A 12,500-nucleotide genomic window follows, 5' to 3' on the forward strand; every position below is an offset into this window, starting at 1 on the left:
CCTTAACTTTAGTTTGTCAATTTAAGGTTGCAAAATAATGCAGAATATGCTGGGTTTTTTACAGTCTGGTTAACCCTGTTCTTTAGCAAGCAGCGTCAGCTTTGACGTCATTGAAGAGGCATCAGAGAGTGAGTTTATTTAAATGACAGTGACATACCAGAGGGAGAAAGAGGAACACAAGTAAACGCAGCAAACACATAAAAACAGTTTGTTTTTTTTGCACTGTTGTGACACTGTCGAGTGTTGAGAACATTTTTTGTGGATGTTGTATTAGTGTGTTGTGGTTGTACATGTGAGTGTGAGCGTCTGTGTGTGTTGGTGCCTTAAGACAGCCAACTAAGACTGTCCTTTTATTTTACTCAATAAAGGAAAACATTGAGGAACCTATTTCATGTCTGTGGTGTGTTTGACTTTATCTACCAACTGAATAGAATACAATACAATGTTATTGTCCATAGAAATGTGACTTAGGATGTAAGAGTGTCCACTCCAATACTGTGTACATTTAGATAGATAGATAGATAGATAGATAGACAGATACAGATTATTTATGTACACAGTAGAAATAAACAGCATGTGGCATCAAAACTCACCGATGCAATGGCCCGAGTTGCCATATGGTTGAAACGTGCCTGCCTACAATTAAACGTCTCCAAAACAGTTGACATGTATCTCAGTAAAAGGTCATACAACAACATACCTGATCCTGATATACTCGTCTCTGGTGAGAAAATCACACTGGTCAATGAATTCAAATATCTTGGGATAACGCTTGATTCAAATCTGTAATTTAAGCCTTATGTCAAGAGAGTTATAAAGATAATTAAATTAAATCTTGCAAACTTCTGATACACCAGAATCTCTATGTCTTATTGTGCTGTCTAATTGTGCTTCATGAATGCAATGATTATATCTCACATAACATACTGTATAACAAGCTGGGGGGAAGCTAGTTCATCCACACTGAAGCCCATTGAATCACTATATAAACAGTCAATAAAAATACTGGACAGGAAGCCTATTAGACACCATCACTGCAGTATCCTAAGGAAACACAACCTCTTGAGGTGGGAAAATATCATTACATTTGCTAATCTGTGTTTAGTTTTTAAAATTCTACACAACCTTGCACCCCCTCCACTCTGTGTCTTCATTACACCACTGCCACAGTCAACTCATACCACCAGAGCTACTGTGAGAGGAGACTGCTCCATCCCATTCAGAAAGAGCACACACATTTTTTCTTTCAGATTTTTATTTTTTATTTTTTACTTTTATTATTTTATTCATCCTCCAGACCTGCCACATCTGAAAGACAAAGATCATTACCAGACACAGGTCCCACGGACACAGTGTTCAAGGACAGGTGCAGATAACAAAGGTGAATATCAACAGGATTCAATATAGACCCTCCCTCATGAAATGGTTTATTCATTTTATCATGGTACAATTTCACCATGTCTCCAATTTCATCAGTCTCCAGTCCACAGTCTCAATCAAACAATCCAACCCCCCCCCTCTTAAAGCAGTACACTCTTAAAGCAGTACTCTTAAAGCAGTACTCTTAAAGCAGTACTCTTAAAGCAGTACTCTTAAAGCAGTACACTCTTAAAGCAGTACTCTTAAAGCAGTACTCTTAAAGCAGTACTCTTAAAGCAGTACTCTTAAAGCAGTACTCTTAAAGCAGTACTCTTAAAGCAGTACTCTCGTCCACCATCGACATGGCCTTCTCAAAAAGGCATGGTAGGCTGGGTTCACTCTTTTGATTAGCGCTGAGCTCCTCATGAGCAAAAGACAAATGACCAGTGTCACTCGCAAGCACACCTGGCAATAACTTAGGAGGTAAAGAGGACGGCTCAAACTCGTCAGAAAGCACGTTCTCCGTCACTGGAACCCCCATCGCGGGCTCCCCCTCCTCTTCTCCAGACTCCAGCGGTAAACCACCCTGGGAAGTACACATCGCATCATTCATGGGCAACACATGGTTAAGACATGGAAGCTCCTCCGCTGGCCCAATGTTATCAACAGATGTAATTGTATCCAACAAATCCACCTCCTTATAGAATAGAATAGAATAGAATAGACTTTATTGTCCTTGTACAGTTGCCTATACAATGAAATTGTAGTGGTTCTTCTGAAGGTGCAAAAACAGAAAAACATATTCACATATTCACAAACATATACACATATAACATATCACAAATATTACACACTAGACAAATTAAAAAGCGAAAATGCTATAAAACTATAATGCTATTTTCCTCCTCAAAAAGAGCCTTCCTAACCATGGGCCACATAACTGCGCATGATAACCCCTCTGGAGACTCACAAGGCAAGGTGTCAACCACAACAGACTTTTATTATGATTGATTGGTTGACAGAAGTACATTTCTGTTGTATTAGCTAAGAAGAAGAAGAACTGCAGGTTCCAGAATGTCTTGTAGAAAGACGTCATATAAGTTGACAGTTTGTTGTTTTTGAGAAATGTGAATTGTACATTGAATTGAAAGTGAATATCTAATATCTAATAAAGTGATCACAAGCGTATGTCAGCAGATTTGTATATAAAGAACCTTTCGCTTGATATCACCAGTCCTCGCCATCATTTCAGAAGGTAGAAATACTACACTGTGACTCGTAATGTTGTATGTATGTAATGTTAATAAATAATAGGCACAAAACTATAGCTGCATTTACTGTGTTTAAATGAGTCCTCTTGCTCTTCTATATTTGACCTACTCTACATTTTCATAGCCTTATCGTAACATGTATTCTTACCAGTAGCAGCTAGTCAAAACCATATAACTTACTGCTTTTTATAAAGCGATAAAAGTAATATTGAGCAGAATTAAGGACTCCACAATAGTCCCGGTTTCTCATGTGGCCCATTGTGAAAATTAATTGCCCACCCCTGATCTAGAACATCTACTTCTACCAACACTCTAGAACATCTGCTGCTACCAACAGTCTAGAACATCGACGGAACCCTGCAGACATTCTGCTTCTATGTCTTCCAGAACCACCTGGTTCTGCTCAATGTCCTCAAACTGCGTGAGGAACTCCTTCTGGACCAGCGGGATGGTTCTGTACTCCCTGGAGGGGGGCGGGCCCATGTCCACGGGCTGCAGCTTGATCTTCTTGATGTCTTCGACGACCTTTGACCTCTGCCTCTCCTCAGGAGCCTTGCTCATGGAGCGGTAACTGTCCTGGTCCAGGTGGAAGGCAGGGGACCTCCTGCATGACCCCTGGCAGGAGCGCAGCTTGATATCGATGTCCACCTGACACAGAGACACACACACACACACACACACACACACACACACACACACACACACACACACACCGTCAGCAAGATAGGCTCGGGCCAAAGTTTACAGTTTAACTTTGGGGTAAACACAAGAAACCTTGACTGTGGGGACAGGTTGGGGAACATGGGATTTGTTTAGTGAATCAGAGCTGTAGACTATGTTGCAACCCCAACCCTCCTCCTCACCCCCCTCCCTCCTCCTCTCCCCCTCCTCACCCCACCTCCTCCGCTCCCCCTCCTCCTCTCCTACTCATCCCCCACCTCCTTCTCTCCATAAAGTACATGTCTTCTATCTGCCTCACCCCGCCTCCCCCCCTTCCCCCTCTCCCCCTCTGCTCCTCACCTCCATACAGTACATGTGTTCTATCTGCCTCCCCCTCTCCTCCCCCTCCTCACCCCGCCTCCCCCTCCCCTCCTCCCCCTCTCCCCCCCTTCCTCACCTCCATACGGTACATGTCTTCTATCTGTCTCTGGACGCGGCTTTGTTGCTCCCCCAGTTTCCGTGACAACGCGGCTGCCCGTTTCCGTAGCAACGTCAAGTTCCTGGCCAGCTCTTCCGCAAACGCCACGTACTTCAGCTCCGCTACTGCAGGACGGTGAGAACACACCCCGTTGAGAAGCACTCTTACAAAATGGTGGTCCTGTTTTTATTACTATTGTTATTATTAGAGTCATTACTGCTGGCTGCTACTTACACCCTTATGCACTACTACTGTCACAGTTTTATTATGATTATTATGATTATTATGATTATGATTATTAGTAGTAGTATTATATTTTACTGTATTTGTTAATTGCTGTCGACTGTTGTTGATGGAGGAGCTAGATTCCAAAACATTTCAGTGTATCAATTTCGGCTCTATGTAATGTACGTGACAAATCACATATGATTAGATATGACTTGATTTGATGGAAAACCCTCACTTGGGAACCAGCCCCCTCAGTAAGAACCCTAGAGAACCAGACCCCTCAGTAAGTGTGTGTGTGTGTGTGTGTGTGTGTGTGTGTGTGTGTGTGTGTGTGTGTGTGTGTGTGTGTCTCGCTGACCGTATGTGATGACGATGTGGCGTCTCCGGGAGTTGTAGATGTGTGTGACAGAGACCATGGAGGCTTCCTGTGTGTCCTGGTATCTCTCTGTCCTCTCACACACCTCTCTGAGCCTCTCCCCGACCTGCCTCTCTACGGCAGACAGCGCCCCCTGCAGCCTGCAGCCAGACGGACACACACCCCCCTGGAGACACACACAACACAGGCTGGAGATGCGTGTGGACGGTGTGTGTGTGTGTGTGTTTGTGTGTGTGTGTCTGTGTGTGTGTGTGTGCATGCGTGCGTACGGTGCATGTGTGTCTATGTGTGTGTGTGTGTGTGTGTGTGTACGTGTGTGCGTGCATGCATCTGTGTGTATATGTGCATGCATGTATGCATGCGTGTGTGTATGTGTGTGTGTGTGTGTGTGTGTGTGTGTGTGTGTGTGCGTGACACTCACCCACTCATCATCTGAGCAGAGGGGGTATTGTGGTCTGGCTGGGCACCATCCTCTCCTGTCTCTGTCTCTGCGTGTGTGTCTCTCTCTCTGGGGGGACACACCACTCTGCTGTCTCATCAGCGTACACACTGCAACACACAACACACACACCTTACAGACTGCCACACACAACACACACACCTTACACACTGCCACACACAACACACACACCTTACACACTGCAACACACAACACACACACTGCAACACACTGCAACACACAACACACAACACACACACACACACCTTACACACTGCAACACACACCTTACACATTGCAACATATTCTATATATACACTATACATATTTCCTGGGGAAATGCACTGGAAGGGTGCAAGGTGTCTGCCACCCTTCAGCCTACCCCACGTTCACTGTGGAAATGAACATATTGCAGTATAATAAATACTGCACATGTCTGGAACACTTGTATACCGTTGGACTAATTTACTAATGTACTGTATTGTATTATTTATTGCATTTCATATCATCGTACTCTGCACAGCATTTTTGCACTATTGAGGCCACTGTAAAATCCATCACTTTATTCCTTATCAATGTAGCGTTACTTTTTAAAAATTATTTACATTACTTATTATTATTGTGTTATTATTGTGTTATTATTGTGTTATTATTGTGTTGTGTATCTGAATGCGGCAATGTCAATGTTGAGGAGCCAAAGCGAATGTATTTGTACAGTAAGATGTAATAAAAGAGATTCTGATTCTGATTCTGATGGAATGGAATGGAATGGAATGGAATGGACTTTATTTGTCATTGCTACAGTACAGGTACCAAACAACGAAATTTAGGAGGGGTGGCTCCCCTGGTGTTAGGAAAGGGGGAAAAAAAACACATTTTAGAAAAAGCATAAAAGCATAAGAAGGTAAGGAGCTGGTTTACATACTAAAAAAAAAGTGAACATACAAATGTTCTTAAAAACACAATGAAACACCAGTGTGGTAGCCCCCCGAGCTGCGGCGACTAAGCGCGCGGCCATCTTGGAACAATATACATTTATATATACATATACAGTATATATACACACTACATGGCCAAAAGTATGTGGACACCTGAACAGCACACCCATGTGCTTGTTGAACATCTCATTCCAAAACCATAAGCATTCATATGGAGTTGGTCGCCCCTTTGCTGCTATAACAGCCTCCACTCTTCTGGGAAGGCTTTCCACTATTTTGGAAATTGGAACATATGGTTTTTTTTTTGTGGGGATTTGCTCCCATTCAGCCACAAGAGCAGTACTGAGGTCGAGCACTGACGTTGGGTGAGAAAGCCTGGCAATCTGCGTTCCAATTCATCCCAAAGGTGTTCAATGTGTAAATCGGTCAAGTTCTTCCACATCAAACCAAGTAATTATGGAGCTCGTTTAGTGCACGGGGGCATTGTCATGCTGAAACAGGAAAGAGCCTTCCCCAAACTGTTGCCACAAACTTGGAAGCATACAATTCACTATAAACGCACATGCTGTAGCATTAGGATTTCCCTTCACTGGAACTAAGGGGCCTAGCCCAAACCGTGAAAAACAGCCCCAGAGCATAATTGTGTCCACATACTTTTGGCTAATGGTGCATTCAAGTACTCCTCGAAAACTCAGATGTACATGAATTGTCTTCGTTTACGTGTTCCTAGGAACAAATGAACACCTCATAATGTCCACCGTAGCTTATTAAGCAACAACAGGAGTGCTAGTGTGCTTCATTGTGTCCTTTATCGGAGTAAAGGGTCAGCGTTATCTGATTGCTGTGTAAGCATTCTAATGTCATGATACCAGTCAACCGCGACTGTGTTTAGGACCTAATTAAAGTGGGTTCACAAGATAATGCAAACATAAGCATGTTCTTGTGTGGCAATAATCAATATAGAGTTAGAGGATCGTTTGCACATATAAAGATACAGTATCTCTTACAGTATCACTAACTTAATGAAGGAAAACATGAAGCATCACAATATAGGGGATTATTATAATATAATAATAATAATAATTATTATTATTATTAATAATAATATTATTATGATTATTATTATGATTATTATTATGATTATTATTATTGTTGTTGTTGTTGTTGTTATTATTATTATTATTATTGTCATAATAATAATAATGGTCAACGGTCCAACAGAGAGTGATTCCTACATATAATAGGCAGGGAACCTGCTGTCTGCCCCTGAGAGAATGGGGCTGGTAGTGTGGTCTGATCAATAACCAGCTGTATGCTGACATCAGCGACCTAGTTTAGCCCCAGGTACATAGTCTGATCTGATCAATAACAAGCTGTATGCTAACATCAGCGACCTTGTTGAGAACTGGGTGGGAGGTTGAAATCTGCTTTGGCTTCAGTTCAGCTGGACTCTCTTCAGTCATGCACAGGACATGATGTTTCAGTAGGAGCACGGCCGACCTTGTGTAATGCACTGCAGAGCAGGGGAGGCAGGAGGAGGTAGAAATCGGAGGACGGGCTCATTGTAATGCATGGAATGTAATGAGGATTGGTATCAAACACACCTGTCCTCTGATTTCAACCTCTACCAGCCTCCCTTTCTGTAGGGTATACCTTGATGACGGCAATCAACAGTTTGCTCTGTGTCCCACATTGTCACATGCAGACTAGGCCTGTAACAATTATGAAATAATTGCCTAATGGCAATTCATTTGTCTAATGGCAATTACATTTCTAAAGGCAATTAAATTGTCTAATGGCAATCTTGACTGTGCTCCAAAACACTAGCTAGCTAACCACAAAGAACATTGCGTTGCTGATAGAACATGAACATGCTAAAAACACATAACTACACATAACTACATGGCACACAGTCCCTTTTTTATTGATGATGTTAAATTTTAAGTTCAAAAATATGTTTTATGATAATAAAGAGGCATGGTTTACTTTGTTGCTGGGTTATTACATTATCTGGGTCACATAACAGTGAAACAATGATATTGTTAATTGCAATTATTTCTGAGACAATTAATTGTGCAGCAACATTTTTAATTGTTACAAGCCTAATGCAGACAACTGAGCGGTGCTTTTTTCCTCTGTTTTAGTCCCACTGTGAAGTGTCCTACAGGGTAAAACGTTTTGTACATCTTATCATCCAAGTTGATCACCTTTTTTCCCCTTTCCCCCTGTTCACGCTGGGCTGTAGCACGTTGGGTGTATGCTTTCTTCAATTGTTAACTTAACTTATGATTATAGTAAATATGTACAGCACCTCTGTCATTATACCTTCTCATCAGTAAACCTTAAGTTAAACCTAAAAACAGACCTACCAATCCCAGATTTCCCATTTAATGTAGCATTTCTAAAGGTTTTCTATAATATATGTTTTACTACATTTTAACTTCACAACTATTGTAGTTTAAACACAAGCAACGTTTTCATAAAAACAGCACCATAAGACATGAAGTGAACACATGTTTATTGTAAAGCTTCTTGGTTGGAGGTGAGTTGGTTGTTTGTTTGCACAAGAACATTTAGACATTGACGTCGGTGACATCAAGAACATTTAGACATTGAGGTCGCTGACATCAAGAACATACAGACATCCAGGGCATTGACATGATTGACAGAGTGATAAAACACAGTTACATTGAATGATTTACTTGCAGTCAACAGTGGGCAGGGTCTCTCTCTTAACCTCTCCCTCCCTCCCTCCCTCCCTCCTTCCCTCCCTCCCTCTCTCTCTCCCCCCATCCCTCCTTTCTGCTGTCATTCCATTTCTCCCCTATCTATCCATCCAGCAACCTCCTCTTTCTCCTCCATATCCTCCCTTCCTCCCTCCCTCCCTCCCTGCATCCCAAATCTATACTCTCCCAGCACCCTCCTCCTCTCCCTCTCCTCCTCTCCCTCTATCTCCTACATCATGGCCAGGGGTCTGATCTTCATGCGGACAGTCTTGAGACTGTAGTCAGCAGGTTTGTACGTGAGCCACACTATCCCGTTCTCTATCTCGTAGGGCGCCACGCTGCCTGCGTCGTACTGCCCCCCGCGGTAGTACACTCCGTTCAGGTTGGCAGACTGGCAGTTGTTGTACCACCAGCCGCCCCCGTACATCTCGGCGCAGTTCTCCTCCCAGCGGTCGTTGTCCCTGTCGTATGTGCTAAACTTCATTCCTGCGTGGGAGAGGAAGGATCCCAGACTAGAGGCAGCTCCTTTGACCAGAGCGTCGCCGGCGTCCCCTGTGTAGGCGGACACGTGTAAAGGGTACCCCTCTCGCTCGGACCCCACCCTGACGGTGTACTCTGCGCTGGCCACCCCGCCCGCCCAGTCCTCTAGCTCCACCCTCATCATGCTCTCCTGTCTGGTGAGGAGGTGGAGGTGTTTGTTTCCCAGCCACACCTCCCCCCTGCCCTGGGCATTCACCCCACCGAACCCCCTCTGGTAGTCCGCCCAGGAGCGGTTGAAGCCGACCCCCCCGTCCTCTCTCTGCTGCACTAGAAGCCAGCCCCCCAGGAGCCCCCCCTGGTCGCAGTAGACCTCCACTACCTCCGCAGAGCCGGCCCCCCCAGGCCTGATTTTGAACAGGCCACTCTGTTCCCCTGTCAGGTGCTTCTGCCGGATATCAATGCAATCTGGAACAAGACGGACAGGCGGGGGGCCACGGGTTAGGAAGGTTGGGGGGCAGGAAAGAGAGATCTGAAATACAGCAAACTCCATACGTGGACTCTACCGAGGTTGGCCAACCAGTCACCATGTTGCCACCACAAACACTCCAGGAAAGTAGAAACATTGTAATTTGGAACTAGAATGCCCAGTGTCTCTTGAAGCTTTGGATGACAACATGGCAACAGTTACAGTAACCCTCCACCTCCTCAACCCAGTTCAGAATAGCCTATACCTCAACACTATACCCTCTGTATTTGTCTAAAACCAATAAAGCTGAATCCTGAATCCTTTCATGAATCGGATACAAGTGTCTCATACATTTCATACATTTCTGCCCTCTTGAAAAGTATTTTCTTCACAACCATATGAGTAAGCTGTAATCACAAGGATAATTTGACACAGGAATTTAATTAAGGTATATTCTAAGACAGTAAATTGTAATGGTTCACTTCTGTAACCCAAGTCTAGTAGCTAGTGGGTAGCTAAGGCTCTAGAGGTTTCTAGCTAGGGCATGCTGTGTGGTCACTCCAGGTCGGATGTACCTTTTCCCACATAATCCGCCTGCCTCTCGGTCCGCACACTCTTGACACTTCGCGCATGGAAATCGGGAACGTCATCATCTGTATTCCCGCGCATGAACCCTCCGAGGTCGAACCCGAACGGATCGGAGCCCAAATCGGAGATGCTGCTTCCCTTGGTGCCACCGGTGCTGCTCAGTGACTTGGAGGAGGAGGAGGAGGAGAAGAAGCCTTTCAACCCATCACCACCCATCCCTGTCCCTGTCCCTGTCCCTGCCCCTGACCCACACCCTGGTCCTCCTGTCACCACCTCCTCGTACCTCTCCTGTGGTCCATCCTTGGTGTGGACCGTGATCTTCTTCACTGTTTTGGTGCAGCTCACAGTTGTGGTGTGTCCTGTTCCTCCTCCTCCTCCTCCTCCTCCTCCTCCTCCCATGAAGTGGTCCCCGCCACCGACCACGCCTCCACCCCCGTCCCCGCGGTGCAGCGTCGTACCTGGACCCTTACTGACGGTTGCCGCTGACGACGCGCTGGAGCCCTCAGCCTCGAGTGTCAGCGCGAGGGTCTTGACGTCGGAGAAGAAGACCACCTCTTTCGCGTCTGGGTTGGCGGCCTTGAAGCGGCTGTCCACCACCACGTCTTTGAGCACGCGGCTCTTCATGACGCTCATGGAACTGACCGTGGTCACGCTCTGGATGCTCTGGGCCTCCAGCTGGTCCATCTGCTTGTCCAGAGCCACATAGCTGTCCTTGTCCACGGAGAACTCCGCATAGCCCTTGCACGAACCCTTACAGGAGCGCAGCTTGATGTCTATGTCCACCTAGGGTGGAGGGGGGTGGGGGGGAGGCAGAAAGGGAGGGAGAGGGAAGGAAAGACATAATGTTATTATTTATTATTATTATGACAAGATATGCAAGATATGCCAGTATCAGCTGTCCTAGCTCTGCTCTCGTAGTGAACGTGGCTGTCTTGAGGAGATCAGAAACACAGACAGTCTACAGTATCCGTAGGAATACACACAGGAACTGTCTATCCTTTTGATATGTGACAAGAGTTGTGTGACCATGTGTGAAATGTTTATCTAAAGGTAGTTCATTATGTTACTCCTTAGAGTCAGGATGTTCCATACCCTAAAGGTATGCTATGGAACAGGAGAAACTATAATCCAAGGGCCAGATTTAAAAAAAGAAAAAAGAAAACACTACAGACTTCAGCTAACTTCAGTCACCTTAGACTTACAAAATAAGTACTTCTGTTACAGTAAGTATAAAAGTATACAACAAGTGTGGCCAAAAAACTTGTTTGTAATTCAATGTAACTTCAAAACAAGCAATGTAACTTCAAACCAAGTTAGAGAATTCATTTGAGGTGACTTGGCCATGCCATGAATTTAGTCTACTTTCCCGTATACCTCCCATTGCTCTTTTGTTAGCAGTGGCTAAAGTGGCTTTTTTAAACAACTGTGAACCATGGATTACTGTTTATCCTTGCCCATAGAATACTTTCAGCATAAAGAACCATCTTTCTATAAGGTGTAAAATAACAAACTATCTCTTCAATCCAGTGAGGTGAAGTGTTGTCGTAATGCAGTGAGGCTAAGTGACAGAATGAATCCCGGATGTACAGTTGAAGTGTGAGAGGTGTACTGCACCTCCAGTCTCTGCATCTCCACCACCTGGTCCTTCACTCTGCTCTTCAGAGCCTGCAGGATGCCCAGCTGCCGATCGATCTTAATCTTCATGTCAACGATCCTCTGTCGCAGTCTCTCCGCCAGGTCATAGTAACTGTTGTCACTACCTGAGGAACACATTTATATCTTTTATATGAACACATTTATATCTTTTATATGTTTATAAACTGTTTATAACGTTAATGTTAATGCCTGGGGATAGATAGAAGACATTTATATCTACTGTTTATAAACTGTTTCTAACCTTATTGTTAATGCCTGTGGATAGATAGACAGACAGACAGACAGACAGACAGACAGACAGACAGACAGGCAGGCAGGCAGGCAGGCCGGCAGACAGATAGACAGATAGACAGATAGGCAGAAAGACAGACAGACAGACAGGCAGGCAGAAACACAGACAGACAGGCAGGCAGACAGACAGACATACAGACAGACAGACAGACAGACAGGCAGGCAGGCAGGCAGGCAGACAGACAGACAGACAGACAGGCAAACAGACAGACAGACAGACAGGCAGATAGGCAAACAGACAGACAGACAGACAGGCAGATAGACAAACAGTCAGACAGTCAGATATACAGACAGACAGGAAGGAAGGAAGACAGACAGACCTACAGACAGACAGACAGACAGACAGACAGACAGACAGACAGGTACCTGCATCGCTGGTCAGTCTCTCCTTCAGGTAGTCGTAGGTTTGTTTAGACGCGTGGTCAGCAGAGCGGTGATTGGCGTTGTTGGTGGCCAGGAGATCACGGATCTTCTGAACCTTCTTCTGCAGCTGGTTGTCCGCCTTGTCTACCAGACCCTGGAGCCTGCAGCCAGACGGGCACTT

At 44.8% G+C, this 12,500-nt stretch overlaps 3 protein-coding genes across 3 annotated transcripts in view; 1 reads left to right on the top strand and 2 right to left on the bottom strand.

Moving 5' to 3' along the window:
* fgb (fibrinogen beta chain) overlaps positions 1–387 on the top strand; it is a 5,050-nt gene extending 4,663 nt beyond the window's left edge. The window contains exon 10 of the mRNA XM_080544265.1: positions 1–387. This exon is cut by the window's left edge and continues 494 nt beyond it. The gene's annotated coding sequence lies outside the window, so the exon portion shown is untranslated.
* Positions 388–1,488: 1,101 nt separating this feature from the next.
* LOC308169581 (fibrinogen alpha chain) lies at positions 1,489–5,440 on the bottom strand. The gene is made up of 4 exons (XM_080544264.1): positions 4,794–5,440; positions 4,355–4,538; positions 3,748–3,893; positions 1,489–3,278 (listed from the first exon to the last, which is right to left on the bottom strand). The coding sequence occupies exons 1-4, from the start codon at positions 4,908–4,910 to the stop codon at positions 2,958–2,960; spliced, it is 768 nt and encodes a 255-aa protein (XP_080400390.1). The 5' UTR covers positions 4,911–5,440; the 3' UTR covers positions 1,489–2,957.
* A 2,810-nt stretch (positions 5,441–8,250) lies between these two features.
* Positions 8,251–12,500, bottom strand: part of fga (fibrinogen alpha chain) — a 6,367-nt gene continuing 2,117 nt past the window's right edge. Inside the window, exons 3-6 of the mRNA XM_080544263.1 lie at positions 12,323–12,500; positions 11,624–11,769; positions 9,997–10,792; positions 8,251–9,420 (exon numbers count right to left, since the gene is read on the bottom strand). The exon at positions 12,323–12,500 is cut by the window's right edge and continues 6 nt beyond it. Of these exons, the coding sequence (XP_080400389.1) occupies positions 8,705–9,420; positions 9,997–10,792; positions 11,624–11,769; positions 12,323–12,500 (1,836 nt within the window). The 3' untranslated portion in view covers positions 8,251–8,704. The remainder of the gene's footprint in view (positions 9,421–9,996; positions 10,793–11,623; positions 11,770–12,322) is intronic.

The sequence above is a fragment of the Nansenia antarctica genome, assembly GCF_963989245.1.
Source record: "Nansenia antarctica genome assembly, chromosome: 13".
Lineage (NCBI taxonomy): Eukaryota > Metazoa > Chordata > Actinopteri > Argentiniformes > Microstomatidae > Nansenia > Nansenia antarctica.

Bases quoted from the DNA above. Each gene is read 5' to 3' on its own strand.
- LOC308169581 (XM_080544264.1), bottom strand. From the start codon at position 4,910: ATGAGACAGCAGAGTGGTGTGTCCCCCCAGAGAGAGAGACACACACGC. The intron at 3,894-4,354 runs GTCAGCGAGACA...ACCGTCCTGCAG, and splicing joins CCACATCGTCATCACATACG to TAGCGGAGCTGAAGTACGTG. The intron at 3,279-3,747 runs GTGAGGAAGGGG...TCTCTGTGTCAG, and splicing joins AAGACATGTACCGTATGGAG to GTGGACATCGATATCAAGCT.